Here is a 27,383-nt window from a genome sequence, read left to right on the forward strand (position 1 = left end):
TAACTCGAGTACAGAACACGCAAGAATAACACTCATAGACTGAGGAGCCAGTAGTGGAAGACAGCTAAAAATAATACAGAGTTTCCTGCTACCTGCAGGAGACAACATGGAGACAGAGTACCTGTCTTCAGTGGATCCCCTATAGTGGGTAGACACCATTGCCAAGTTATCAATTCTACCAAATACTCAGGAATTCCCGCTCTTCTAAGATTCCCTCTTACAAAAAGACTCAGAAATCACATACATAGATTTAGAAATCAATTCAGAGCACTTACACACATTATAAAATCTTATTAATCGCTTGAGACAAATTCCAATGTGATCCAAAAATACTTTTGTACCTGGAGAATGGCTACTTCATTACGAAGCTGACTTTCCTGTTTAGTTGGAAACCTCATCTTGTCAATGACTTTGATAGCCACATCTCTTCCAGTCTTCCTATGTTTTCCTAAATAGAAAGTCAATGTCAGCCATGAAGAGGCAGAAATTATTCATAGCTATAAAACATTAAAGCAGAAATTCCTTTTGTGGGGAAACAAGAGTATTTTGCACAAACGTACAATATTACTATATTTATATTTAAAATTGCAACTGGTATATAAGTAACAACAAGTGATCAGCCTCAACAGGAGGGTTGTAGATAAATTTTAAAGTAGTTACTACTCTCCTGTCAGGTATGCACAGTGACATTAGATGTATTAGGCAAAGTTTTTGTTTGTGCAAGGGACTTGCACATGAGCAAGTAATACCTACTCCCACAGAACATTGCCTCTCCTGTAAAAAAAACAAACAACAAAACTATTCAAGAAAAATGTGAAGAAAGATTTACAAGTCTTCTCCAGTGGTTTCCTACTTTTATGGGCTCCACATGCACAGGAAGTTATACCTAATACTCTACGGGAATATATGGGTAATTATGTGCCATGAAGAGCAACACATTTAACACCCAGGAGGCAGCCTGTTGTGGTAAGAAAAAAAATAAAAATGTGCTGATAGCACCAAATACTATTCCTTGCTGCAACCTGCATCAGCTAAATGAGAAGCATTCTCAGAATCAGAATCACAGAATCACTAAGGTTGGAAAAGACCTGTAAGATCATCAAGTCCAACCAAAAAAAACCAAAAAAAAAACCCAAAAAAACCCCACAACACACCACACAACAACAACAAACCACAACACACCAAAAACCAACCCACCGAACACCACACAGCTCCATGCCCATCAAGCCACATCCCACAATGCCACATCCACACGCTCCTTGAACACCTCCAGGGAGGGTGACTCTACCACCTCCCTGGGCAGCCTATTCCAATGTTTCACTACTCTCTCAGTAAAGAACTTTTTCCTAATATCCAGCCTGAACCTCCCCTGGCGCAACTAGAGGCCATTCTGCAGCATACAGATAGGAAGTTTCAAGGGCTAAGTGAGTAGCTGTAAATGCTTACCCAGCTTCTCCACAACTGCTGAACTGACTTCTATTACATTCATATCAGAGAGGTTAATGGGATGACACACTGCAAAACCTTGATAATCTAAGACATTTAATACTAAACTAATATAGAACAGTAAATCTGCACCAAAGGAAAAAGGTCATTACCTGCTCAGTGAAGGATTTGGAAGCCATTTTAGGAAAACGGATGACACACACCACTACAGTGCAAGCGGCACAGAGGACTCTACTTGCACTGCTATGGGGAGCCCAGCTACGCCTCGCTAACCACCCAGCCAGGCCTCACCGGCTGCTCTGCAGTCAAGTACTGGTGGCCAGGGCTTAGGCAAGGCATAGGAATTGCTCCAACAACTGCTGTGCCAAGCAGCTAATGCACCTGCCTTAAACATCACCATGAATAAAGGGTCAAAACCAGGCTTATTTCCACCGGATGAAGTAAGGCAGTCAATGGAGACATCACTCAAGGTCCAAAAAGGTTTACAAGGTTACCAAATAGAACTAACAATTGGAGAGCAAAAAATAAATTTTAAAAAGATAACATTAGTCCTAAGGAAAGCATACACTGTATAATGGACTGCACCAGACAACAGCATAAAGCCAGAAGTCTTGAAAGAGAGAGATCCGGTGAGTTTTGTCATTTTGTCTGTAACAACTTGGCAATTCTTAGGCAAAATACTAGAAATCACAGCACCCAGCTATAATTTAAGTAAAACCCTAGATTCAGGGACAGTGACTCTGGCTCCAATAGACATCAAAGTATATTAAAATGTAGCAGAAATACCGTCAATTACAAACTAGATGCAAAAGCCAGAAGACAAATGCTAGGTTGCAAGAGAACGTAAAGCAAAACCATCAAACTAACAAAACACTTAACTACAGAAGCTAGACTACAGCTAAAAATTGAACATGAAGAAAGATTAACAGAAAAACAGCTTGAAAATTCCTTTTCCTAAGTAAAACACAACCAACCAGGTTTCAGGGCAAGTTTTACATCAGTAAAAACCGAAGAATTTTTTTTTTTCTGTCTCCATTTTTCAGACCCTTCAAAACCAACCAGAATAGGAAAAGAGGAGGGAAATTGTTCTCACTGAAAGAAACAGGAGTTGCATATCAATATCCTATAACCTCTTGATTTACAATTTGTAAATGTTTATTCAGAACAGAAGACCAAAACAAACAACAAAAAACCAAAAAAGCAAATGCCACAACAATGTAAGCAACTTAATTTTACCTTTATTTGTTTAAGTAAAAGGTTTTGTTACCATTATTTCAGTACAGCTACACAGGTGGGGAGAAGCCAACATTACTGGATCTAGTCTCCCCAAGCCAAGTTACCAGATCTAGCCTCACCAAACACCAGCAACAATTAAGCAGTGTGCAGAGCCAGCAAAAGAATGTTCTTTTATATTCTCTTTTCTTGCTCTTTCAGCTTGTGATTTTATCTTAAGGAAGTGAGTATGTATACCCTATATATTTTAAGGCACCTTTAACTGAAAAGATTTAAGACAATAAAAGCCTTTTATAAGCATTTATTATAAGAATTTATAAGCACTGAATCATGAAAAATACCAAGCTAAGATTTATCTAAAAGGCAATTTAGGAGAGTATATATAGAAATAAAATCAAAACATTAAACTACTGCCTGCATTTCTGCATGTTCTATTCATGAGAGAGGGAGCATATTTCGATTCTAACTATGCTTTAAGACATACAGGGCAAAAAAAACCAGACCTCTCTCAAGAGTGATATAAAAATCACAAACTGCATTTCCATCAAGCAGTTCAGAATTAATAGAGAAAAGTATTTAACTACACAATTGGCACACAGAGAAATCACAGCCACAATACTTCCTGACTAGAAAGACAACATGACAGAAGCAGACAGGTTACCACTTTTAAATTAGTTATCACTTTTTCTTTCTTTCCAGATTTATCGTCTGTGGTTTTCTCAACACTTGAGATGCAACACATGGTATTATAAAAAAAGAAAAAAAAAACCAAAAAAACAAGTTCATATGATGCATTTCTAGTATGTCTTCTTTTTGTGATTACATACTATAAACAAGTTATATGTTGCAATAGTAGTTTTTAAAAACTGAGTGATAAACTACATTTGAAACCTAAAACAGAGACCTCTTGACAAAGAATTCCTCCCTCTACTTTATCCTGCACACAGAAATTTGTAATGAAACTGTTTGCATTAAATATGTCAATAATATATTTGCATAAATACTGTCAAAGCACAAATGAAAATACATATTTTTTTTAATTGCTTTTGGCCACATATCTCAGATAACATTAAAAGCAGGTATAACTGACAGCCTCCTTAAATACATGACTTCTATTACTGTGTAATACAGACAGAGTTAGAATTTGCAATTAAAAAAACCCATTAAGCAAGGCCAAATTCAGACTAGAGGTTGCTTTGTATTTAACTGTGGTCAAAATGCAATGCATATTCTAAACCAGTTTTGACACCAATGTGAAACTCTAAATGCAGAAAATTAATTGTAAGAAATACCGTACATAAAACTGCAGAGACACACAGTAAAATAATCCAAACAAAACTTTTAACAAGATAAACTTCACCTCGACATTCTAGATACAGATAAGCAAGTATGAAAAGGCTAATTATATCAAGCAGACAGACATTCTATCTTAATAAATGCATAATGGAATCTAATGTAATTTACCTCCATATACAATACCAAACTGACCAGAACCCAGCACTTCATCAGCAAATATTTGGTACACAGAGCTGATATCCTAATGCATGAAAAAAAGAAATCACAAATATCAGGAGTAATCAAAATGTTCATGAGCTTATTAGTACCAGCTAAGCTGTATTTACATTTTATGTTAATCAAACTTTGAAGGGTGCCATCATTACCCTGAATGGAGTGGAAAAACACAACAAGCCTTTCCTGAAATGGATCCACTTAGCTGTGCTGCAGCAGGAACTTCCTGTCTATAACACAGACTTCTTTACCTACAATACCCTGGTGTTGCTTTCTCATCCAGACACTGTTGCTACCAATTACTTTGTAATACCCAGGTAAATAAACACCATTATTATACAATGCGTATGACTCACCACATTCTCCTGCACCTGGCAATTTGAAACAGAGATGCTTAGAGATAACTCTTCTGCAATAAAAAAGATATAACTCAGTAAGTAAATAGGAAGGGCAGGCTTTTTCTAGTAAAAAGGGGAAAACAAACAAACAAGAAAAACTTTACTGACTTCTAACCCAGTCATGGTGAAACAATTTTTATTGATGTTAAGCAGAAACATCATACCCTGGAACCCAAATTTCACAGATTTATTAGATAAATTTATGGTAAATTATGATAAATTATGGGAGTTTTGCTGGGATTATTTGTCTATTTTTGTCATATCACTGATTACAAAAACAGTAGAACAGTACGAGTGTGTACACAATAGAGAGCTGGAAAACCAAAAGCAATAGTAACATGGCAATTGTATCAGAGTTCATTAAGGTACTAAGAATTTCTGGTAGTAATATAGAAAAATACAGTGAAGAGGACCAGGTAGGTCCCATATAGTCAAATTAATGTGGTTACTAATTTACTGTTGCATCAAGATATACAGAATTAGTGCATAAGAAAAGGAAACAAATCAAGCAAAGCAAGTAACAGAAGACCTGATAATTAAAAAAAGCAATAAAACCCATAATATAAACAATCTTTGTTTCATGGACAAACTACAGAAGCATATCAATCTGTGGAATACAGGAGCACACCTAGGAAGTCCGATTTGCAAGTAAAAGCACCAGATAAAACTACAGAATTTTTCAGCCTGCAGCAGATGTTGACACAAAGTTTTCATTGCAGGAATAACATTATGATGCACGGACAAGAAGAGGTACATCAAGGAAGGCAGAAAGCACCCTTTTCCTTTGACTTCCAAGAAAAAGGTGAAGCGTCTCAGACAAATGGACACCTATCGTTTGTTATGTTAATTCAAAAAAAAAAAAAAGGAAAAAAAAGAGTAGAACAAATTCACCTACAAGGTGGATAGAAGATACACTATAGATTTACTAGCACTTTGAGAAGAGCCTTTACCACCGTAAGAAGAGCGTTGAGATTTCAGAGAACAAAGAAAATGCCTATATCTGATTTTTGCCACCTTTACTTTATCTCAAAGAAGGAATTTACAGACTTAAGATAGCAACAAATATTAGTTCTCAAAGACACTCTGAATACTGCATCTGAAATATGAACTGGAATTACAGCCTTGCATATGTCTATGATTATTGACTATAGTCAAGTCTGTACTGGAATACAGTACAGAACACAAGGAAAAACAAGAAAGAAGGCAGACAAAAAGTTACTAAGGTCAACACAAACTGCAGCAAGGTTGAAACAAAGTAGCTAGAAAGTAAAGATACAGTTTTTGAAACTGTTTAAAGAGAACACAGGGAACCCTTCTCCACAGATGGCCACAGAATACAAAATATCTGGTAGATAAGAGATTGAGTTGCTATTTGCAAATAAACACATTCTTTCTAGTGTCTGAAAGGCATGAGAATAAGGGCTAAAAAACTGTCACTTCTGAAGATGTCAGTAATGCCAGGATTCAACATGTCATCTATACCTGGTAACAGCTTACTTAATCTTATCTTTCTAATTTCAGCTCAGAAACATCCTACAAAGAAACTTCCCACCCAACCACTAGGTACAAGGTCAGAAAGGACTCTTTCCCATAGGTCAGACTGGAAAAGCATCCTCATTTTCAGCTACTTTCTGCCTAGAATGCCATATAAACTGACTAGCTAGTGTCTTGTGGACATTTTGACACTACAAATTCCCTGCTGCTGCAAATATTTCAAGCACTAGCAATGTCTCCCTCCTCTTTTGGTCTTTTAAATTAAAAGAACATATTTGAGGCTTTTGGTTTTTAACTAAAAGTCTGATTTTCTTAAAGGCTCTCGGGACACATTTCATGGCTCACAGTGTGTAGGAAGGAGAGGGATGAACGGACGTTCTGTGAGCTTTTTAGAGTTTTGGTACATAAATAATTTGGAACTAAGAATTTCATATCAAAAGTGGCATTTTATGTATGTATAAGGCCAGTTATGAGGTACCATCTTGCAGGTATGTTTCTTCACTGTAATTAAATACATATACCAGTACTGGCATTTCATAGTTTACCGTTTCAGACCATGGTTCCATTTTCAGAAAGTGCCTTTACCTCAGACTAGTATTTCCAGAGTAGCCAGAAATCAAAGACAGAGAAACTAATCAGAATCTCCTGCAGAAGAAAATTTCACTAAAATATTAAGGAGTAGCTGGAAGATGAAAGGAAGCTGAAGAATGAAAGCCTAAATCTCAGTACAGAATCTGAATGAATGCTGTTGCAAGGAACAAGAAGATGTCTGAAGAGAAAGAACACAATATATAGTTTAGTGGAGCCTTGGTAATGAATATGATCCTGTGCCAGAGAAAGAAAGGGTGGACAGGTGCGTAAAAAGAAGAATAGAGTACTTTTTATTACTACCCACAGCTCAGCAAAAGTTCTTTCCATCACTGGAAGTATTTACATTGCATCATTAACTCCTTTTCTTCTCCTTAGCTACTGCCATCTCACAGATTTAAAACAAAAAAATAAAATATGGGGATAACATCAAAAGCATCCAAATTTAGTTCTTTCAGAGTATATGTATATAATCTGAATATTTTTTTTTTTAAGTATATTAGAAATATCTAAATGATGGTCCCTTTTTACATCCAGCAACTATGTGTGAGTTCTTAATGCTCCTACAATAAAGCTCTGCAGTATGCATTCATATTGTAAATCTGATTCTTAACTACTACCTTCCTGCTACAACAGATTGAAGGATTTGCCCACCCTCCACAAACCTGAGTGTCAGTTTTTAAAGACTTGTGGAAAATTATGGACCAAGTTCAGCAGAGAATAGACAGACAATACTTCACTCTAAATAAGCACTTTTCTGAAAGTAATCTCTACCATTAACAGCTTCAGAATATGAGTAATAGTGCCTTGTCTGCCTGCTTACTGTGATCTTTTCCTTGTCCTGCAGCAGTGCAAACGCTAGCTTGAGGAGTCACTGGCATCAAAGCCTGACGAATGGCTTTCTCCCAGCCCTGAGCTACGTCAAGTCCAACTCCGGTGGCAGCAAGAACAGGACTGTGATGACTGCTGCCATTGTTTTCGCCCACAAAGTACACCATCGTGTCAGTGATGATCTCAAAACAGTATGGGTTGCTGCCCTGCACCACGCTTGAAAAATCTCGAGGCTGAGCCACCTGGAGAATTTCTGAAAGTGGAATCTCCTGAAGAAAAATATTAAAAATTAAAAAATGAAAAGGCACATAACATTTAATATACTGATATTCAAAACTTAAAGGGTTTGCAAAGAAATCAAAGCAAATATATCAAAATACTAAAACCAAAATGCCAAGCTTCATAACTAATGTCAAATTGGGCATGACCATTGCCCACCCAGTTTTCTGATTTCCTCTATACAAGCCTAGATAGACTTCCAGCCCCACCACAGCTCTCTTATATTCAGCATGAGACATGCGCCTACCGCATACAAATGATGCACAACTATAGAATGACCATTTTCCCCCTGTAGTTTATACAGCTCAGCTAGAGAAGAACATGACAGGCAAAAAAAGTGAAACAAGACAACATTAAGAAGAGGATGTGGTTATATAAGCTAGTCAGTAGGTACTGCTTTACATATCTGAATGTTTTGGGTAAAGATTCTCTTTCATACAGATATTAACCCTTTCTACTGACGCCTCTACCTTGTCAGTTTAAGATCATGGTACAAGCAGTACTAGAGAACAGATCTGAAGGAAGAAATGGCTGGAAGTTCACACTAGCTGGAGGAGGACATTCCACATATATGGGAAGGTGTACAGGTGCACATCACTTGCAAGAGTAGTGAACAAGCAGGTGAACACCAGGCTGACATTAGGGGGATAAGAGACAGTAGCTGATTAAGATGAAGAGCAAATAAATGTAAAGGCAACAACTGCAAATGATTCTAACAGCAAAGACAAATAAACTGAGATTTAAGCAGTTAAAAAAAGGGGGGCAAAGGGGCAAGTCAAAGCAGGACTAAAAACAGTACATAACGGAGCAACAAGCAAGGAACATATTTTACCAGCTGTGTTTTGAATGCACAGGGCAAGACAAGTATCAGGGAGGTCTGAGAAGAAGACACTGCATTGGTCAAGATAGGGATGAAAAGGATCTGGGCAAGTTTAGCTGGGTGTACAGAGAAAAGGCTTGATCTTAGAGATGTTATAAAGGAAGAAGCTGCAAGATTTGGACCCCCACCTAAAAGTGTAAGACAAGAAAGGGAAAAATCCTGTTTATACATTCGAACACATTTTCTGAATATTCCACCATTGAACACATTACTATATTAACAATATACTAAACTTATTGCTAAGTTTCACTTATATAACACCAGGCTGCACAGTATATTTTCCTCTAAATCTTGCTTGCAACTTTCAGTTGTACAGTTGGGAATAATTTGATTTTGGGAACCTCAAAATAAAATACATAAACATGCAAACTTTCAGTCACTACTTTTAGAATGCAAAAATCCTAGCCTTCATTAGGCTGGTGGCTAAACAAATTCTCTGGTAATTGTGAAGAAAGCTTAATATGCTACACAATTCAGGAGAACTGTACATGTAAAATGTAAGGAGAGACATACTCAAGGGGATTAGAACAGGAGCTGCAAGCAACTTCTCAGAGTTAGTCTTGGTTCTTCTCACTTACAAGCTTTGGCCAACAATTAACCTGTCACAGTTTTGATTAAAAAAGATTGGGAAATAGACATAATACTTATACTGTTCACAAGTAGATTTCAGATCTATAAAGCACTGAGTAAATCAAGTGCAACATAATTACTCATCATTAATTACCTTGTAATATTTTGTTCCAGATTCATTTTGAAATAGTGTGAGGCATTTGCTGTCCAGTCTCCAATAATGTCTTTTTCTCTAAAAATGCACAGTACAATAACATAAGGAATAAATCAATGGTATGGCTTTTGTTATAAGTTTATTTAAATGAGAAATGCTTTAAATGACTAAGATAATCAACTAAGGTTAATCTACAGTTGCATCTTAGACTAGGTAGATGAAAACATACACTTTGGGAATAAAGATTTTTTTTTTGAAACTCAAGAGGCAGCTCAAAATAATTTCCACAAACCAGAAAAAAAAAAAAAATCACTTACCTTACAGTAATAGCAGTGACAACAGCAGTTATCGCATACAGGAAAAACACTCACCTACACAGGTTTCACTCCAGGTGCACGTGCTCAAAAAACCTGAATTATTTTAATTTAGTAACAATTGTGGGAGTCATGCTTTCTCCCTCTGTGCCCTCACACCAACATTGCAAGAGTTCAAGGACTGAGCAAGCCTAACAATTCCTTAATTCTTTTGTCAATACAGAATTCTAGAAGGTCAAAAGCACACAGTGGCAAGAGAGATTATGAGATACAAGTGGACAAAATATCTTGGGGAAAAAAAGAAATAAAAATCAAGACAGACTAAATAGCCATTTTCTGGAAGTCTCCACCAATGAGAAATATCATCTCCACCATGAAGTAATATGAATAAGCTGTTGCACGTAACAGTCTTGTAATTTTAAGTAGAGGAACATCCCTCAAAACAAAGAAGCTTTTAGAAAGCTAATATGGCTGTATGAACCTAACTTGCTTTGCTTGCACTATGCTTATATAGTTAGAAACCCATTTTCATTTTTTTGTGGCAAAAATCCAAGACCCTTAACTCTGGCCTAGGATGACACTAGTTTGAAACATAATACAGCAGAGCTTAAATCACTTCGATCATGGGGAAGTTAAGACTACCTGTAGGAGTTAGACAAAGAAAGCTAGGACATGAATGGATTTAACTAAATGGAATTTCCAGCCAGGACTGAATGGAGATGGCATGAAAGCATAAGGGTGAACCTGCCCTTTGGACGTATATGCTCTTTAGTAAATCATGACTCAGGAAAGACTTCGGTGGGGGGGGATTAAGGAACAGGTTGGTAACTCGCTCAGGGATTCAAAAATCCGCCCATAGTGTATTCTGAGAAAGGATGGGCTCCGAGTGAGGAAAAGAATACAAACGATGATACAGAAACTACTCATTATAAAGGGTGAAATATCTTGTTATCCAGGGTCAGCAAGAGGTATACAGATACTGCCGTTAAAATGAACCTCGTTGGAACTGACAGAAAGCTCAAGTTGTTTCAGGAATAGGAAATAGTCTGACATTGCTGACAGCAGGAGTGGTCAAGGGAAATAGCTGATGGTCTCCTGCCACTAGGAAGCTCTATGAGATCTTGTTTGGATCAAGGTATCATGCTTTGGGGCAGAATACTCCACTTTACTTGAATGCCCTTTTTTGGTAGATGTCATCTAGGTAGCAGCCAGACTGACAGATGAAAAAAAAATCAAACTAAGCTAAGGTGTACGATCTGATCACTGTTCTATGAGGAGGTACATAAAAGTCCATGGAAAAATGTACTGGCTGTACTGAAAGGTTAAATCAGAGCCAAATACCAGGTCTGCCCTGAACACTGCTGGAGCTATTCATCTTCGTCTACTACCTGGCCTTAGTTTTTCCACAGTTGATAATAATTGTGTCTGTTAAGCAGCCTTGGCTAGAATCTCACCTGAAACATACTAGATACTTACTTTATTTTGTGATAAATACATCTAGATACTAGAAAACTGTACTTTAAAGAAATGGTTTTTTAAGGCAGTTTCTGACACTCCACTTACAGTGATCTATATAGCTGACAATCACAAAAAGTAAAAACACTACAGTAACCTGAGCTGACTAGTATCACCCCTCAGCTTGATTTCAACAGAACTTAAATAACTTTGCTTCTCTGAATTCCTGAAATCCCCTTCCATCAGACTCCCGCGTAGAGACAAAGAATGCAAAAGCATTTATGCTGCCTTTCATGAACAGTCTTAATACGACACACTGTGCTTCACAAGATCTGGGAACTTCTTGACTTCATGCTTTTCATTCATCTACCAAAAGACAAGAGGATTCACTCCCTCCCATCAGACAACTCTAAGGAACCCAGTTATTCTTCCTTATCTTCCTCCTCAGTACACAAAACCAAGGAGCTTACCTAAGAACATTCAATTAGGAGATCATTATTGGTAACACTGGAAACAAACAACGTAGTCTTTTTGGAGGATGCTTCTTGCATACCCAAGGACATACCAGTCAAGTCACAACTCTTGACTCCACTGACATCAAAGGGAATAGTGACTTGGCGGAGGGGGGAATGGTGTTCAATAATGTTTACTTTTACATAGAGTGAATTGCTAGAGGAATGAAGGGCTCCCATATCTACACATAAATATTTAAAAATGCCTAGATCATTAGAATAATAGTGTCAACCATTTCAGTACTCATCACTTTATAATGATTTCCACCTTTTCATGTAGCTGAATAAAAACACTGATACAAATATTTAGTTCAACTGCTAAACAGAAAGACAACATAAGCTAATTATTCCAAATTATTATCTCAGGAAAGCTGAAATCTTAAACATGCAATTCATTTGAGACAATTTAGAGATGCTTCTCCTCCTTAAAAGCGAAAAGTACTGTTCAATAACCGCATGAAGAATTTTGAATAAAATACAGTTTCTCCTTTGCACCAGATTTCTTTATAATGAGCATCATGGCTAACTTCTTTCAAATTATACTGTAAATCAGAATATCAGAATAAGAGAAATAAAATACACTGGTTTAGAGAAACAGTTTAACTTAATGTAGGAAGAAACTAAAGTCACTGACCAGATTGTCTCTACTAGTATAGTGGACCATCCATCCTTCCTTCACCATTGTACTGCTCTTCCTCTTTGTGTGCTTGATCGACTGTACAACTCTCATGAGAGGAATATTATTGCTTGTTGAAGGACTAAAAAAAAAAAAGATAGAACAGTTAATATTTAACAAGTTAAAATACAACACTACTGCAATTATACTGGTACTACACATTTAGCCCATAATTTTCAGAACAGGTACCTTTTCTTCCCATACAAATTATTTCATTGATAGATGAAATTGATAAGGTATCTGAGCTCTCTCTACCTCTCCTACTGCAAGTATTGCAGTACTTAAATGACTCTGTGGAACACAGAAAAAACACACTGGAATGAGGACACCTACAGAAATTATCCTCTCAAAACAATCAGTGATACTGCTGTTCTTAATCCAGCATGAAGACATAATTAACATCGGCATTGCTATTACTTTCTCTTGTCTGTCTAAGCTGACTATGCTACTTCTTCATATTATTATTACACTAATAAAGGTCCCTATCTAAGCATACTTTCAATTTATTAAAATATCAACAGGGGTGTGTTAATTCAAATCACAGCTGCACTAGGAAATCTCATCAATGCTTGGGGATATTAATGGTCCTGCAGACACAGATTTGACAATCTCTAACATTCTGACAGAGCCATTAGCTAAACGTACAGGTTTTAATAGCCCTGAAGATGGAGTGAACCACTAAGTTGCCTGTTTAACACTAGAGCTCCTACATGTGGCACTAACAGAAATGTTTGTAAACACACAAAATCACATGGCAGATTCAAAACCAAAAATGTAAGGATGCTTTAACACATCACATAGTTACACTGTAGGATTGGCTGCCACAGGATGCTGTACATGCCAACAAACCTTTAATTGCTTCAAATGCAATTAGAAATAAATGGAAAAATCCTACCTAGAGGTGGAACACAAAAAATATGCTACTTCCAACTCAGGAAGTCCTTGAGCTATAAATCACTGAAAGTTGAGAAGATATCACTATATGCTCTTCCCCAAATATTTGGTATTAAGCACTGAGCTAAAATGACCTTTAGTTTGACCTAATACAACTGATCTTACATTATTAAGAATTACTTAAGAAAATCAGGATGATACTATTCAGAATAATACAGAAACTAAAAAGACCAAACTTGATTAAAGGAACTATGTAACAGTTATCAGATCAAAGACTTCACAAAAATCACATTCAAGTTATAGAAATCAAACTTCTAAAATGCACACAAACTGTAACACGAACATTAAAATATCTTGAGCCATTCCTTTTAAATCAACACATGTATAACAGTAACTAAATTAGGCAAAAGTCACAAAGATCTTAGTCATGTCTTAGCATGTTAAGTGAAGCCATAAATTTTACTATGTTTTGATAATCTGGCTTTATTTCTTTGACAACAGTCATTGCACAGCACTTTTTCCAATTAGAAGAGACTATTATTTTAATTTACTTATGTTTCAGATTTTTGTGGGACAGGATAACTTTACAAAGCAGTTTCAAGTTAAAAATAATGAAAAAAAATGACACTTTAAGCAGTAAAACTGGGCTAATCAGAAGTGTTTTACTCAAAGCTATACTTCAAAATATTGAGTAAAGTACATCCAGAGCAAAGAAATCCACCTTATAACTTACCTGATGGTTTTGACAGCTTCCTCATCTTTGTCTGTGTCAAGGTCAGATGGATCCATGAAGAAGATTTTGTCCTCTGGAGGAGAGGGCTCTTCAGCATCATCTAGACCCCGACTACCATCACTGTTCATTTCACTGCTATCAACTTCCATTGGCATGTCCAAGTCCTGGCCTGGGCTAGCAGGTTCTGGAAACACCACAGGATTCAGATACTATTTCAAGTATGTAATTAAAAAAACCCACCAAAAACTCCACAAAATTTCTTCAGTTCACTTTTACGCAAGTAAACATAAAAGTACAATCAGAATATACAAAATCCTCAAATTTTTGCCAAATGATGCAGAGTGTGCTAATGAGCATTATCAATTGGTTTTTGCTAAATGCCAAGGCAAGAGAGACCCAACCAGAACAAGAATCATATTGAAAGAAACAGAGTGAAAAGCTTAAGATCTAAACCTAAATCTGATTAAGTAATTCTGTTCCACAAGTTCTAAGTACAAAATAACCTTTTGATAGCTAGAGATGACCCAGAGAATTATTCCTGTGCAAATTAAATTCTCCATCAACAGAAACCCAACTCTGTTCTGGCTGCCCTTGTAGCCCTTAATAGCAAAACGAGAGAAAAAAGGGACTGTGGTATTGCAGGAAAGAGAAAAGCAGAACAGATCTTATTCACATCTAACTCTCTGCCGGCAGAAGTTTAAGATTTCCAGAAGCTGTACAACTTGCACTGTGGAAAACTAATAATTAAGACATACAAATACTTTCACTTATAGCCTTTTTTTTTTTTTGGTCTGAGGGAAGTTCAAGTTAAGGGTGGGAGAAAGAACAAAAAAATAAACGACTCCTTATGTCCATGAAAGAATTGTCTGAAACTGTAGTTCCCAAACTATGCACTCTAGCACCTTGGCATCACAAGGGTGGTGAAAGCAGACCCCAGCAACAACACGCTGCACATTATTGTCCATGATCACCAATCTCAAGACCCAGGCAAGAGCCTTGGAGCTGGAGAAGGCAGGCATGAACGGATGGGATACATTATGCAATAGTAATGAACCCACTGGCTAAGAGGGATGCTGCCCAGGCCTCTGAATCAGTTTGTACTGTTTGGTGTGATCTGCTGCATGTCATCAGTTTCATTCCCCTCAAAAATATCCATGCCAAGGGTCAAGATTTTGGGCAACACAATGACAGAACAGTCTAAGTTGGAGGGGACCTCTGGAGGTCATCTGGTCCAACAACCCCTGTAAGCCCATTTCTCCAGCCTGTCGGGAGTCCCTCTGGATAGCAACACAGCCCTCTGGCATATCAGCCAGTCCTCCCAGTCATCAGCAAACTTGCTGACGGTACACTCTGCTCCATCATCCAAATCATTAATGAAGATGTTGAACAGGACTGGACACAGTATTGGCCCCTGGGGCACACCACTGGTTACCAGCCTCCAACTAGACTTCATGCCACTGATCACCAACCTCTAGGCCCATCCATTCAACCAGCTTTCAACCCACCTCACTGTCTGCTCATCCACCCCATATTTCATCAGCTTAACACTGGTCTAAAACTTCTAAGAATAAGACTCTAAACTTACTGCCACATACCGTTCCTCACCTTCCCCTTTCAATTCTGTAAGGGCTAGTCAGAAAATAGTCCTACTTAAACTGAGGTTTCAAAAAATTAGAGTAGGGTTTTTTGGGTTTTTTTGGCTTGTTTTTTTCCTTTCTCTTTTACCTCACAAACTGCTGGGCTAGCTCCAACCACTAAAAATCATGGATATGAGAAAGTCACAAAAAATGGTACTTCTCTTCAATTATTAACATTTGAAAATAGGTATTTCATGGTGAACATTGAGCAGACTGATCACAACATGTGTTTAATTTTTGTACATTGAGAAGATTTCTTGATTTTTTATTTTCCTTGAGTAATCTCAAGCAAAGGATACTGTACCTGCCAAGACTGATTAAGTAAAATTAAAAAGTCAGACTATAAGTTTTACAGTGAATCTTTTTAATTGTCAGTGATCTCAGGTGAAAAAACTGGGAAGATAAAACAAAAAGACATAAAATAGTCAAAGATGAGGGAACCAAAAGCTAATGCATCTTGTTAAGCCTCCAAAGATCTGTCGGTATTTGAAAGTATGTTTCTCATCTTACCTCCATTGAAAATCACCTCTCCAAGACAGTCTCTAGGTACTTTAGATGCACAGCGTTTGTGACAGTTGAATCTGCAATCTAAAATAGAAGTGAAATAAGCCCATGATACCAGAATCTTACTCCTACTCAGACACTAACATTCTATCATTCACTACTTCCATCACAAGCTTCAGTTCGGATTCATATATTTGCATGTAACTGAAGACAGCACCAATGAGGTCAGCTCCAGAAGGAAATTAACAATCTTGTCCTGATGTCACATGTTGATTTGCCCCACCACTATTTATTATGTCAGCACTTCCCCAGTACAAAACAGTTTTCTACTTCTCTAGCTTTCTCTTCAGTTATTTTTTCCATTATGATGTAATTTTTCCCATCCTCTCATCTGTTCCACACCCTTTTTTCCATTGCTATATTATTTAAATGTCTCATCTCTACCATTTTTCCCCACCTGCTGCCTAAGACTTGCAGCCATCAGAGCCTCTAGTATCACACACCTATATCACAGAGTAAATACGCTCTGCAGTAAATCCCAAAGTCCAGTTCCCCTATCATTCAGCTAACAGATTTGGCTGAACACTGAAGCTCCATTTCTGCCTGCTGACACAGGGCAGACAGCATAACATTATGCCCAGATCTGGCTTGACGTGGAGATGCAATCTAACCTGGATGTGTGCCATTTCTGCATCTCAGGTATCAGATGCAGCCTACTGAACAAAGTCCAGCATACAACATTGGTGGTATTAACAGGAATTTCCTTTATTAGCACCATCACTGTAATTTTCAACTCTGTATTAACATCGTTAATTTCAAAACTCCCCACTGCCCCCACAACTGTTTTCAAACTGATAATTTAGCTCCTTTCTGCTATCCAAAGAAAGCTCATTGTGCTTTCCTTTCAAGCCCAAACAAGAGAAAAATCAGTATCTCCTCATTTTTAGTAGCAGAGAAGCCAAACCCTGGAGCAAAATACAATCCTATTCGGCTTCTGAGTGCCTACAAGGAAGCATCCTCAGAGACCAATGAACTGCCCTTTCTATAGCAGCATTTTCAGCCCATATTATGGAATATGGTTACTTCACTAGTTTGAAGCGGGCTGGAAGAAACAGAGACATTTCAAATCCTACCAGGGAACTAGAAAAACTACGAGCGAGCCAATCCTAATAAATTAAACTACATCCAGAAACATTCTTAGGTACTGCCATACAACTCTCTAGTCCAGCGAACAGTTAGAAACATCTCCTAGCATGCTTTTGGCCCACAGCATTAGCACAATCCCAAAACAGTTCCCAGGTCTAGTTCATAAATCAGAGCATCCCATGGAATTGTTCCCAACAGGCAGTCTGCATACAGCCAGCCAGGCTGGGAGGCTAAGATAACTTGTTCATGAGCACAGGTCATTTTGTCTCAGTGGCCTCAGTGTCCAGGAATGTTCCTGGGCATATTTAATTTATTACCACAAATACAGCCTTAGCATCCCAAAGATCATCCTCAGAGTCCAAGTAGAAGCCTGGATGAATTCAAGAAATCCAGGGCTCTTACGGGTACTCAGGAACATGGGACTGCTGAAAGACCCCAAGCTTTGGGAATGTGCACAAGGAAGTCGGTGGGAAACCTTAAGAATCTGTAGGAAAAAGCAGTATGAAAATATTTTGATTGTTTGATATCAATTCCTGTTATATTAAAAATACATATAGGATCATACTGCATAAATGGAGGCCTATCAATATACTTATTTCTGTCCTGTGTGCATACATAACATTTCTCTAGGCTTGTTTTCATACATAAATGCTATTTTTATCGAATGTCATTCACTTTCCTGAAACTGATGCGGGAGCCCCATTTGTTCAGCTGGATATACAGTCACAACTGTATATGGCCAGTAGCATCTATATGTTAAAACTGCAAAGCATCTTTTACAGGCTTCATTATTTATGTATTACATGTATCCAAGAGACACACGGACTGAAAAAAAAATAAATCAAAAACACTTCAGGATGCAGACTTCAAACAGACTACAAAGACTGCAAATTGATAAAAACAAAAATTAAAGATAAAACTACTTCCTTACTTACATGAGACAGCAGTATTTTTAGTCAAAAGAAATAACACAGCTATAAGCTTACAGTTTTTGCTCTCTTCTACTAAAGGAAATTGAAAATGTGTTAAGTGACCTCTTTCAAAATGTTGACCTTTGCTACTCACGTTTTACAAACTCCCATGAGACCAATGGAAAGTCCTTTCCATATTAATGTTTAGGATTCATCACTACAGTTTTCTTCCCTGCAACAAAGCTGGCAGATCTGCACCATCCAGCAATAAAGAGCCGGAAGAAGATCACAATGTCATAGTTATGCCCTGGGAACTGCATAAAAGAGTCCGAGAACTGAAGTCATGCATCTTAACATATGCTAAATAAAAAAACCATGCAGCTGATGAAGCCTAAGCTAGTGCAGGAAAGGCACCTACCTGTACAAATTTTTTCCAAAAGATAATAACCAGTATTATGTACTAGAATAATATAATGAAAACTTACAAATTCTTTAGTAATGAGTCTAGAGGACAAAGGGAAGTATTTCCCATTTTTATTAATTTAGAATTATCCTTCCAGAATTAAGGTGTTCCCAATCTACATGCACAGTCTCTAAAATGAAAATGAGGGCTGCTGTAATTCTCTCAAAAATATGCAATTTTTCAAAAATTATACTGCCCCATTTTGCAGTATACAGCCTTCTGGCAATCAAAACATAAGTTGAAATCAGTTTTAATACAAGACCTTTAATGAAATTTATTGCTGCAGCAGAAAATTGAATGTTTACCTTTACACTGCATTCCTTGGCGAAAAAGGCCCTTGAGCAGCCGTTTGCAATACTGGCATATGGTCGGACGAGTGTAAGAGTGAACAGCAAAGGTGTGCGGAACCTTCACTCTGCAAAGCACCATCTTTTCCATCCAGATGGGACGGCCACTCCAAGAGGGAATCCTCTTACTAGGTTCTGGACAGCAGCGCTGGAATAAAGAAGGTATACATGATTTGCACCAAAATAGTTCTACTTGAGGAAAAAAAAAAGAAAAAGTCAGTGGGGCTGGAAGGGAGGTGTTGGCTCAGAAAGTAACTGGATAAGTAAGCAACCTGACCAAGAAGCTGTAAAAGGACATTCTGATATCATAACACAAAACCAAGGAAACACCAGACGGAAAAGCCTTGCAGAGAGCAGGAAAGTATGTATGAATCTTTATTTCCACAGAAGCTAAAATGTTAAAAAATTCACTTTTATTACTTTTTTTTTTTCTAAGCAACCTGGCAACGTTCACAGACAGCATGTACAGACCCCTAAGTAGGGGATAAAATAGAAAACACTGGAGGTAGGCAAACCAAAATCCAATCACTACCTCAAGCTATTAGTTTTAAAAAGCAAAGTAAGGCACGCCTGGATAGCTTACTAAGTTAAGCAAAAATATTTAGAAAATTAAAAAATTATTTTGGAAATTAACCCCCCTAAGAAATCTTTGAAATTAAGTTCGAAAAAAAAACAACTTCAGCAATTAAAACAAAAAAGGCATTGAGTATCACACCGAACATTCAGCAGGATAAGTTACTTACATCTACAGAAAAATGTAAAGCAACATGGCCCTGTACATCTGACCTTAAGCATTTTAAGACTGCTGAAAGATGAACTGCAAATATGATAATACATTACTGATCATCTAAGGCAAGTATTCGAAATTGGATAGCAAAGAAGAGGTGTCAAAGAGGTACTAAACACACATGTAGAAATCAAAGTTAAATTCCATAAAAGGAGAAACGCAATTCTATGTTCATCGAATAAATCTTACCAATAGTTATAAACATCAGAATAAATATATTCTTCATGACTCAAGACTAGGCTTTGTAGCTTCTAGCTGGAAAAATTATGTTCTTGAACTAGAAAAGCTATACAATTTATATTTTAAAATATAGTAATAATGTAAGAATTGTTATACTGTAAAGTAATAGAATTAGGTAAGTAGGAAAGACTAAGTCTCAAAAGCACTGCTTTTATCCCACAGTAAAAGCAGCAATGAAATAAGTGGATCTAATCACTGCCTGCGTTGTCTTAAGACCCCAATATATGTGCAATATAATTGATAACCTCTCAGCAATCATCATAACCATTACAACAAAGAACTACTACGGATGACTGATTTTACCGTAAGCCTTTCATCCCCTACACCCTCCTTGACAGGGCTTGGATTTTTTTAGATTAACTCTGTGAAAAGCTTAACAGCATATCAGGAACACTCTCTCCTCTACCAGCATAATAGCTTACAATTTGTATTGCTCTAGTCAAGTAACTATTCTATACTGATACCGTAATTACAGAATTAATCTGTATTACAAAGAAGGCAAGGTGTTTTATCATTCCTGGAATCAAAGTTCTCGGAGTTCATATAACCACGAGTGACAGGCTAATAACAAAATTTTATATAAAAGTTATAATTTACTTCCCATTTCATTTCTCACAGCAATAATAGTTATCAGTAAGTGTCACAGTCTAAGACTCACCAGATTTTAAAATGAACTAAAACCAAATCATAATGGTTAAGCTCAACTCCCTCGTACTCATTATGAGCCAACTGAAACACTAGCTAGTTCCCCAGAGGTTAAAGGATTTAAAACCAGAAATTGTTTCCCCTTTCACATTACATACTTCTTCAGAGGCAGATGATGAGTATTCAGCTTGTGCTGGTCTTGGAACCGAAAGCCCTGCTCCTGGCAGAGACACATTAGACAGACGCCTCTTTCTTACACCACTGCAGTTATTTGGAATCTTGAAGGCACATCGCTTATGGTAGTTTAACCCACAACCTGAAAGAAAAGGGGTTTTTTTAGACAAAAAACTCCCAACATTCCAAGTAACAAAAACAGTACTAATATTTTGATAAATTAATTAAAAAGATGATCCAGGAAAATGGTAAAGACAGAAATAGATTGTTCTATTAAAATTCTCTTCTTTTAGTGTTCTTGGTGAGATCCACAGAAACAGCTTTCTTTTTTTCACTACTTGCTATAATACTGGTCTCCAGTAAGCCCAGCTCTAGAAACAAGGTCTAAGGCTCTGAAGCAGCTGGTTGCCCTCCTCACTTCTCCCCCCACCAGGAGGCTTTCATCACTCCCTCACTTTGGAGCACAAGAGCCAAGGAAAAGCCAGTGAGCAGGCAGCATCAGTACCTGACAGCAGGCTGCAGAGTGCTAAGCAGCCAGCTGGATGAAGGCCATAAGGAAAGGGATTCCCCTTCGGGAGTCTCTCCATAGTATGTACTCCTTGTGCAAGGAACACACCCTTGTAAGCCTGCTATTTTTTTCAAACTGGGAAACAAGAACACTTCTTAAGTCATTTGCCCAAGGTCACACACAGTTTGAGTTAAAGCCGGGATCAGAACTTGGGTTTCCTGATTTACAATCCCTTCCAACTCTATGAAATACTACATTTATCACGTGCTAACATATCAAACAAGATACAATTTCTTCTTCCTCATCTTATATAGATATACACAAACAAAAATACACTAAAAAAAAAAATCACAGACTTACCTTCACATTTTAATCCTTGTCGTACCAAACCCCAAAGCATCTCTCCGCAGTAGTCACAAAAAGTAGGAGCCTTGTAGGAATGCACATAAAGTGCATGAGGACGAATCTGGAAATCTTCAACTGTAGCCAAAGCTTTTAAAAAACTGCAGTAAGTTACGGTTCTTGCCACAGCATCAACAAGGATTTATGGAAAGAATATGTTGTTTTAAAAATGGCAGATTCAAAGAACACTAATGAGCTGTTTAGACATCAGCATTTTACTGTATACCATTTAAACATGCATTTAGAAGATTACATAGTTTTCAGTAAGCTTTTTTATTGAGGAAAAAATCCGTTGGATTCTGTAGGCTAATGGCCACAACTAATCAACAGTATGAGTCACAATGTTGAAAACCTCACTAAGTTGAGAAGGCAAATACAACAAGCTTTGCTAAAATCAACTTAACAGTAAACATTTGAAAGAGCAACTCAATTTTCAAGCTGTTTCGTAATGTACAAAATTTTCAAACAAAGGACAGTTCTACAGGTTAGATTTTTATCTTCTAAAGGACTTTTTCCAGTGAAAACTTAGATTGAATTCTATGTGTATTAAAACAGAACTGTGGATAGAGTATCCATGGAACACTGGAAACTTCACCAGTGATGTTCTTTTTCTTAAACAAGCATATATATGTTTAAATGAATTTTTTGTCCTGTTTCTTTGGAATGTAAAAAAAAAAGTGGTATTTTACACCAACATTACCTTGCCCTGATGGCTACTATTCTTTGATCAAGTATGTACTAATACTTCCTATTCGGATTCTCACATCTCAGTTTTAAAACCCTACTGAAAGAGATTTACATGTCTTCAAAATGCCTCAGTTTCTGGTGGTCCGTCTCTTTATAAGGAAACTGTCAGAAATTGTCAAGAAGAGGCACACAGGACCAATTTTCCAAATACGCCATTCATCAGAAGCAATGAAAAGCTCAAACCAAGATGATCAGCTACTGAACATCCTAGTCATGCCTAGAACAGTAGGTCCTGAAATGCAGCCAAGGAACTCAGCCTTATGACTCTGGAAACCATACTTTATCAACCCAATTTATAAATCTAATCCCATGAGAGCCAAGAGATCTATCTTTCTAGAACGTAACCTCAGTTGAGCACTTAGTCCTCAAAGTCTGAAAGAACTGTTCGATACTAGTCCAGCCTTTATTTGTAGTTTAACTACAGCTGGCTTTTGGTTGAATTTGACAGGGTGTTGATGAAACACATACAATTCAAATCAGTTAGGGTTTGGGGATTTTTTTGTCCTCGTTATTGATGAGTACTACAGGTTAATAACCACCACTTTAAGAACAGTTTCTTTTAAACAATAAAGTTTTCAAACACTACAATAACCCTTAAGACTCTGTCCTTGTATGTATGATTCAGCAACTACGTTTATATGAAGCCTTTTAGCAGTATAAACCATCAATGGCAAAAACTACAGAACAAAAAGACAGATCTAAGCAAAAGAAAGCCAATGACAGGGTTGGAAGAGCAAATCCTGAATCCTACCTGCATTTCAGCTTCAATAATTATAATAATAAACTTGTATTATTGTAAGTATAAATTCATATTCTTATAATTCAGATTTATTTATAATAATAAACTTGGAAAAGATTAAAGCATGACAATGAAATAACAAAACTCAGTACTGAAGCATCAGTACCACTTGGATTTTCTTGAAATCTCTACCCCAAAACAGTGACCCAGTGTGAGACTTTTAAGTCAAAGAGGTCAAGGCAAGCATATAATGTTCCATAAAGTCCTATTTTCTTTTAATCTACTGAATAAAGCGCTGTTCCACTGTTACAACAATACCTACCAGAGAGCACAACCTCAACAAGATCTCCTTCATGTATCTCTTCTGCTGACGTAATACGTTGCAAAATATTATCTGAGTTCAGGTCATGACGGAAGAGCAGAATTTTATCATACATGCCAAAGAAACCACACTCTGGAAACTGCAATAGAAAGCAAACTCTAAATTAACACATGTTCTTTGATAATCCTATCCACAGATGCTTTTAACAACAGTTACAGAACTTGAGTATTTTAAGTGTTCCATGAAAACAAAATTGATATGCTTGTTTTTGAGGAACTGAAGCATTTTCTGAACTGAAAAGTAGCATAAAAAGGTTAAAAAAAAATACAAAACCACCAAGACCCACCAAAACAGTACAAATAAAACTCATCAATACCAACTTCTTCCCTGTTCCCCCCTACCGTGACACTTTTTTTCAAACCCCAAAAAAAAGTTAGCATTTTTGTTTCTTTGGGTTTTTAATCTCTCAGACCTGCATAATCAGTCTGGCACCTGAAAGCCAATACAGATCTTTCTAACTCGGATACCACCACCTGTAACCCTTGTTTCACAGTCATTCTGGTCAGACAGGTATTCAGCTGGAGACACTCCAGCAGCACCTGCTACACTTTTCTTGAGGGGCAAGCCAAGGGAGGCTCCATATCATTGTTCTACAACAGTTTAGATTTGCAGACGTAATAAAGCAGAACTCGATTCCCCACAAGAACAAAAGGTAATATTGCAAATCCATATAGGGAATAGATACACTAAGTAACACACCATTTTTCCATGACACTTCACTGAAAATAGCTTTCTTATTCTGTATTTTCCCCACTCTTCAAAATACTGTCAAGTGTGAGTAAAAGTTCTTAAAATGAAAAGCTTAAAAGTAAACAGACAGTTCACAGAGAAAAAGAGCAGGAATAGACCCTGGAGAGGAATGAGTACCAATCAACCAGCTCCTTTGGCCTTTTTGTTTAAACCAGAAATCAAACTTGAGGCGGGAACACACACACAGAAGTGCTCCACAGAAGAAGACAAGAAGAATGTGGGAAAAAAAATACAGAAAAAACACACAACAAACTTTCAATTAATTAGGTAACACAACTACAGTTTGGTAATTTAGATCTTGCACAGTCAATACGTAACAGGGTCTAAACTGCATGAAGCTTGCGGTATATTAATTGTCCTTAGCTAAAGTAGTCAAAGGCTTGTTTCTACCAAATCAAAGACATAATGAAAGTATCTGTCATGCCTGTTGTTTTCACACTCCCTTCCCATTCAGAGGGAAAATAACTTCCTCTTTCCAGTAGCAATTTTGTCCAAAATATTAAGTTGGCTTTCTCTGTTTTGGTGCGCATACCCTATACATTTACATTACACATAATACTCAAGAATCCCCATGCTCTGGAAAGTATACTATCTACTTGGACGTCACAGAGAGAGGCAGAATTTGTGCCATTTAACCCATGCAAAAGCAAAAAATGGACCTGACAAAATTACACTGACACGAGTAGATATTTAGTCTGCAGCACCAAGAAACTGATTCACTCGGCTGATGCCAAAGCAGCAGTCTGCTTCCTCTGTCTCCCAACTCACTCTTAGATTCCCTACATAAACTTGATACTCTCTTGTACTCTGTACAGTAGCCATGACAGTACAGATATGACAGGAGCATTATATTCCCCTAAACCAGATGCTTTTTCAACCTTTATACAAGAAAATGCTATTGCTTAAAATCCCTTAGGTCATCTGGAATTACCTGTAAGAACTCCTCTCTTACCATACTATATTCCAGTACACTCATCCACTGATTCATCTTGATAAATAGCAAATACCCATGAATATTCTGAAAATTACATTTTTCCAATGTCCCAAAGATTACTTGTATTAGGAAAGCAAATAAAGAGCTTGAGAATTAGCTGTGCTGCCCAAATACATGTCTCAGTGTCTCTGCAAGTATGCACAGGACTTGACTTTATATTCAGAACATGCATAGATACAGCACACTAGTAATTCTTCCAAGGGAACTGACAGTTCTTCATACCTGAAACAATGCATAAACCTGCTTTAAGTTCTAACTCAAAATTCCACTGTGCCTCAATTAACAAGAAAACTAATTATGTTTACATTTTTTTAATAAGTGCTGTGAGGTTTTATTCCTTGATACTATATACACTGTTAAGCCAGATATCACATCTTAATGCTACTATCAAGAGGAAGCTATCACATCCATGCTGCAATCAATTGTATCCTCAAGATAACTTCTATTTATAGTACATCAATTGCATCACACTGCTGAAAAACTTAATTCCAACAAAAGGGAGAGAAAAATCAATATGAATATGGTATGTATCAGCCTGCAGATAAACATGACACTTTTTATTAACACTGATATTAATTTCAGCTGTCAGGAGGGACAACTGATGTTTCAGAGAATCAGTGTGAACTATTGCCTCTTTGTATTAAGTTCACAGAGCCACCTACAAACCACAGATTTTAAGGAACCTCTAAGATATTTCACAGGTTTAAGTCTCCTTCTTTTGATAAAGATATGTCTTTGTTTCTCTTTTTCTCATTCTTTGAGACCACAAACCTATCATGCAGCTGCCAGAACATCCCTACACATAATGCCCCACCCCAGTAACCAGAGATCACAATCACATACCGAGAAGCACTTTTAAATGCTATGACCATATGTATTCTGCATGTGCACCATTTACCTATTCTCATGTACAAATCTTGGATTTATTAAAATGTTTTAAACATTCTACATTAATTTTGGTGACTAAAAAGCATTAGCTGACACAATAAACAAAAGTTACAGATATATACTCAAATCCTCTTTGCAACAGCAAGTGTAATCATTAAAAATATGAGACACTACATTCCTTAGAAAGCAACATCAACATTCATTCCAAAGTTTGTAAATAACAGTATAATGCCTATAATTAAGATTTGGTTTTCAAATAAATTCCAGACAAAGGCTAAATTAATTTCTATGGAATAAAAGTATTGTTAAAAAAGCAAAATCATCTATTATAGATTGTTAGAACTGTTAGCATCAACACCCTCATTTGGTTCTACGTTAATTAAACTGACCTTTTAAGCTGTGTATCGTGAATGCTTATGATACTGTACTGACATGTTTTACTGCCCTCTTCTCTCAAAACAAGTATACATACACATGGACGAAATGACTGTGAAAGGTTGTCTGTTTTCATAATTATAATATTTAACCTCCTAAAAGATAATTCCTCTATTTACAAGCTTCAGCTTGATCAGTAGGCTTCTAGACTAAGATGCAGAATCACAAGCCCAGGCCTAACAAGACTAACATAATCTACGCTAGTATTTATTGCAAGAAGTCCATCATTAAACACAGACTCTGTATACAGTTTCTGCAGATACATGTGACAGACTTCACCTAGGACACATTTTTCTATGCATTGTGCATGCCTAATCTCCATTTCTGAAACAATAATTCCAAAGCCTAAAAGCATTAGAACAGAGATAACCTGTTCATTGGTACTACAGAGTTGCAGTTGCTACAAGGTTTTCCTGAATCCACAACAGGACAGGCATAGCTGAGGAACCTTGTAATAGCTCCCTTACCTATCCTGCCTGTTAGGTAAGGTGCTTGTCTGCATGTCCACAAAGGAGCACAGAGGAACAATGCAGGTGAGGCAGACCCATACAACACCCTGCCTGGCTCCTCCCAGGCCCATCACAGGAGCCATCAGCCCACCAAAGGCCCATCTCTACATGCCAGAGGCACAAGGGCAGGTGGGGAACCCAAATTAAGGACTCCAAGGAAAGGATACCCTGTCCAGGCCTCTCCCAGGGCTGTCACAGGGGAGCCTCAG

At 37.2% G+C, this 27,383-nt stretch overlaps 1 protein-coding gene across 2 annotated transcripts in view; it reads right to left on the reverse strand.

Annotated features, from left to right (window-relative positions):
* Window positions 1–27,383, reverse strand: part of PRKD3 (protein kinase D3) — a 44,292-nt gene that overhangs the window by 7,836 nt on the left and 9,073 nt on the right. The window contains exons 2-13 of one of the 2 annotated variants that reach the window (XM_059830787.1): window positions 23,539–23,677; window positions 21,689–21,820; window positions 20,805–20,962; window positions 18,933–19,122; window positions 16,114–16,191; window positions 13,967–14,150; window positions 12,298–12,421; window positions 9,383–9,460; window positions 7,492–7,768; window positions 4,545–4,597; window positions 4,144–4,216; window positions 342–448 (exon numbers count right to left, since the gene is read on the reverse strand). In XM_059830787.1, the coding sequence (XP_059686770.1) occupies window positions 342–448; window positions 4,144–4,216; window positions 4,545–4,597; window positions 7,492–7,768; window positions 9,383–9,460; window positions 12,298–12,421; window positions 13,967–14,150; window positions 16,114–16,191; window positions 18,933–19,122; window positions 20,805–20,962; window positions 21,689–21,820; window positions 23,539–23,677 (1,593 nt within the window). Of the gene's footprint in view, window positions 1–341; window positions 449–4,143; window positions 4,217–4,544; window positions 4,598–7,491; window positions 7,769–9,382; window positions 9,461–12,297; window positions 12,422–13,966; window positions 14,151–16,113; window positions 16,192–18,932; window positions 19,123–20,795; window positions 20,963–21,688; window positions 21,821–23,538; window positions 23,678–27,383 lie in introns of both variants that reach the window. The other variant, XM_009813919.2, reaches the window with a different exon arrangement.

The sequence above is a fragment of the Gavia stellata genome, chromosome 2 (assembly GCF_030936135.1).
Source record: "Gavia stellata isolate bGavSte3 chromosome 2, bGavSte3.hap2, whole genome shotgun sequence".
In the NCBI taxonomy this organism is placed as follows: domain Eukaryota; kingdom Metazoa; phylum Chordata; class Aves; order Gaviiformes; family Gaviidae; genus Gavia; species Gavia stellata.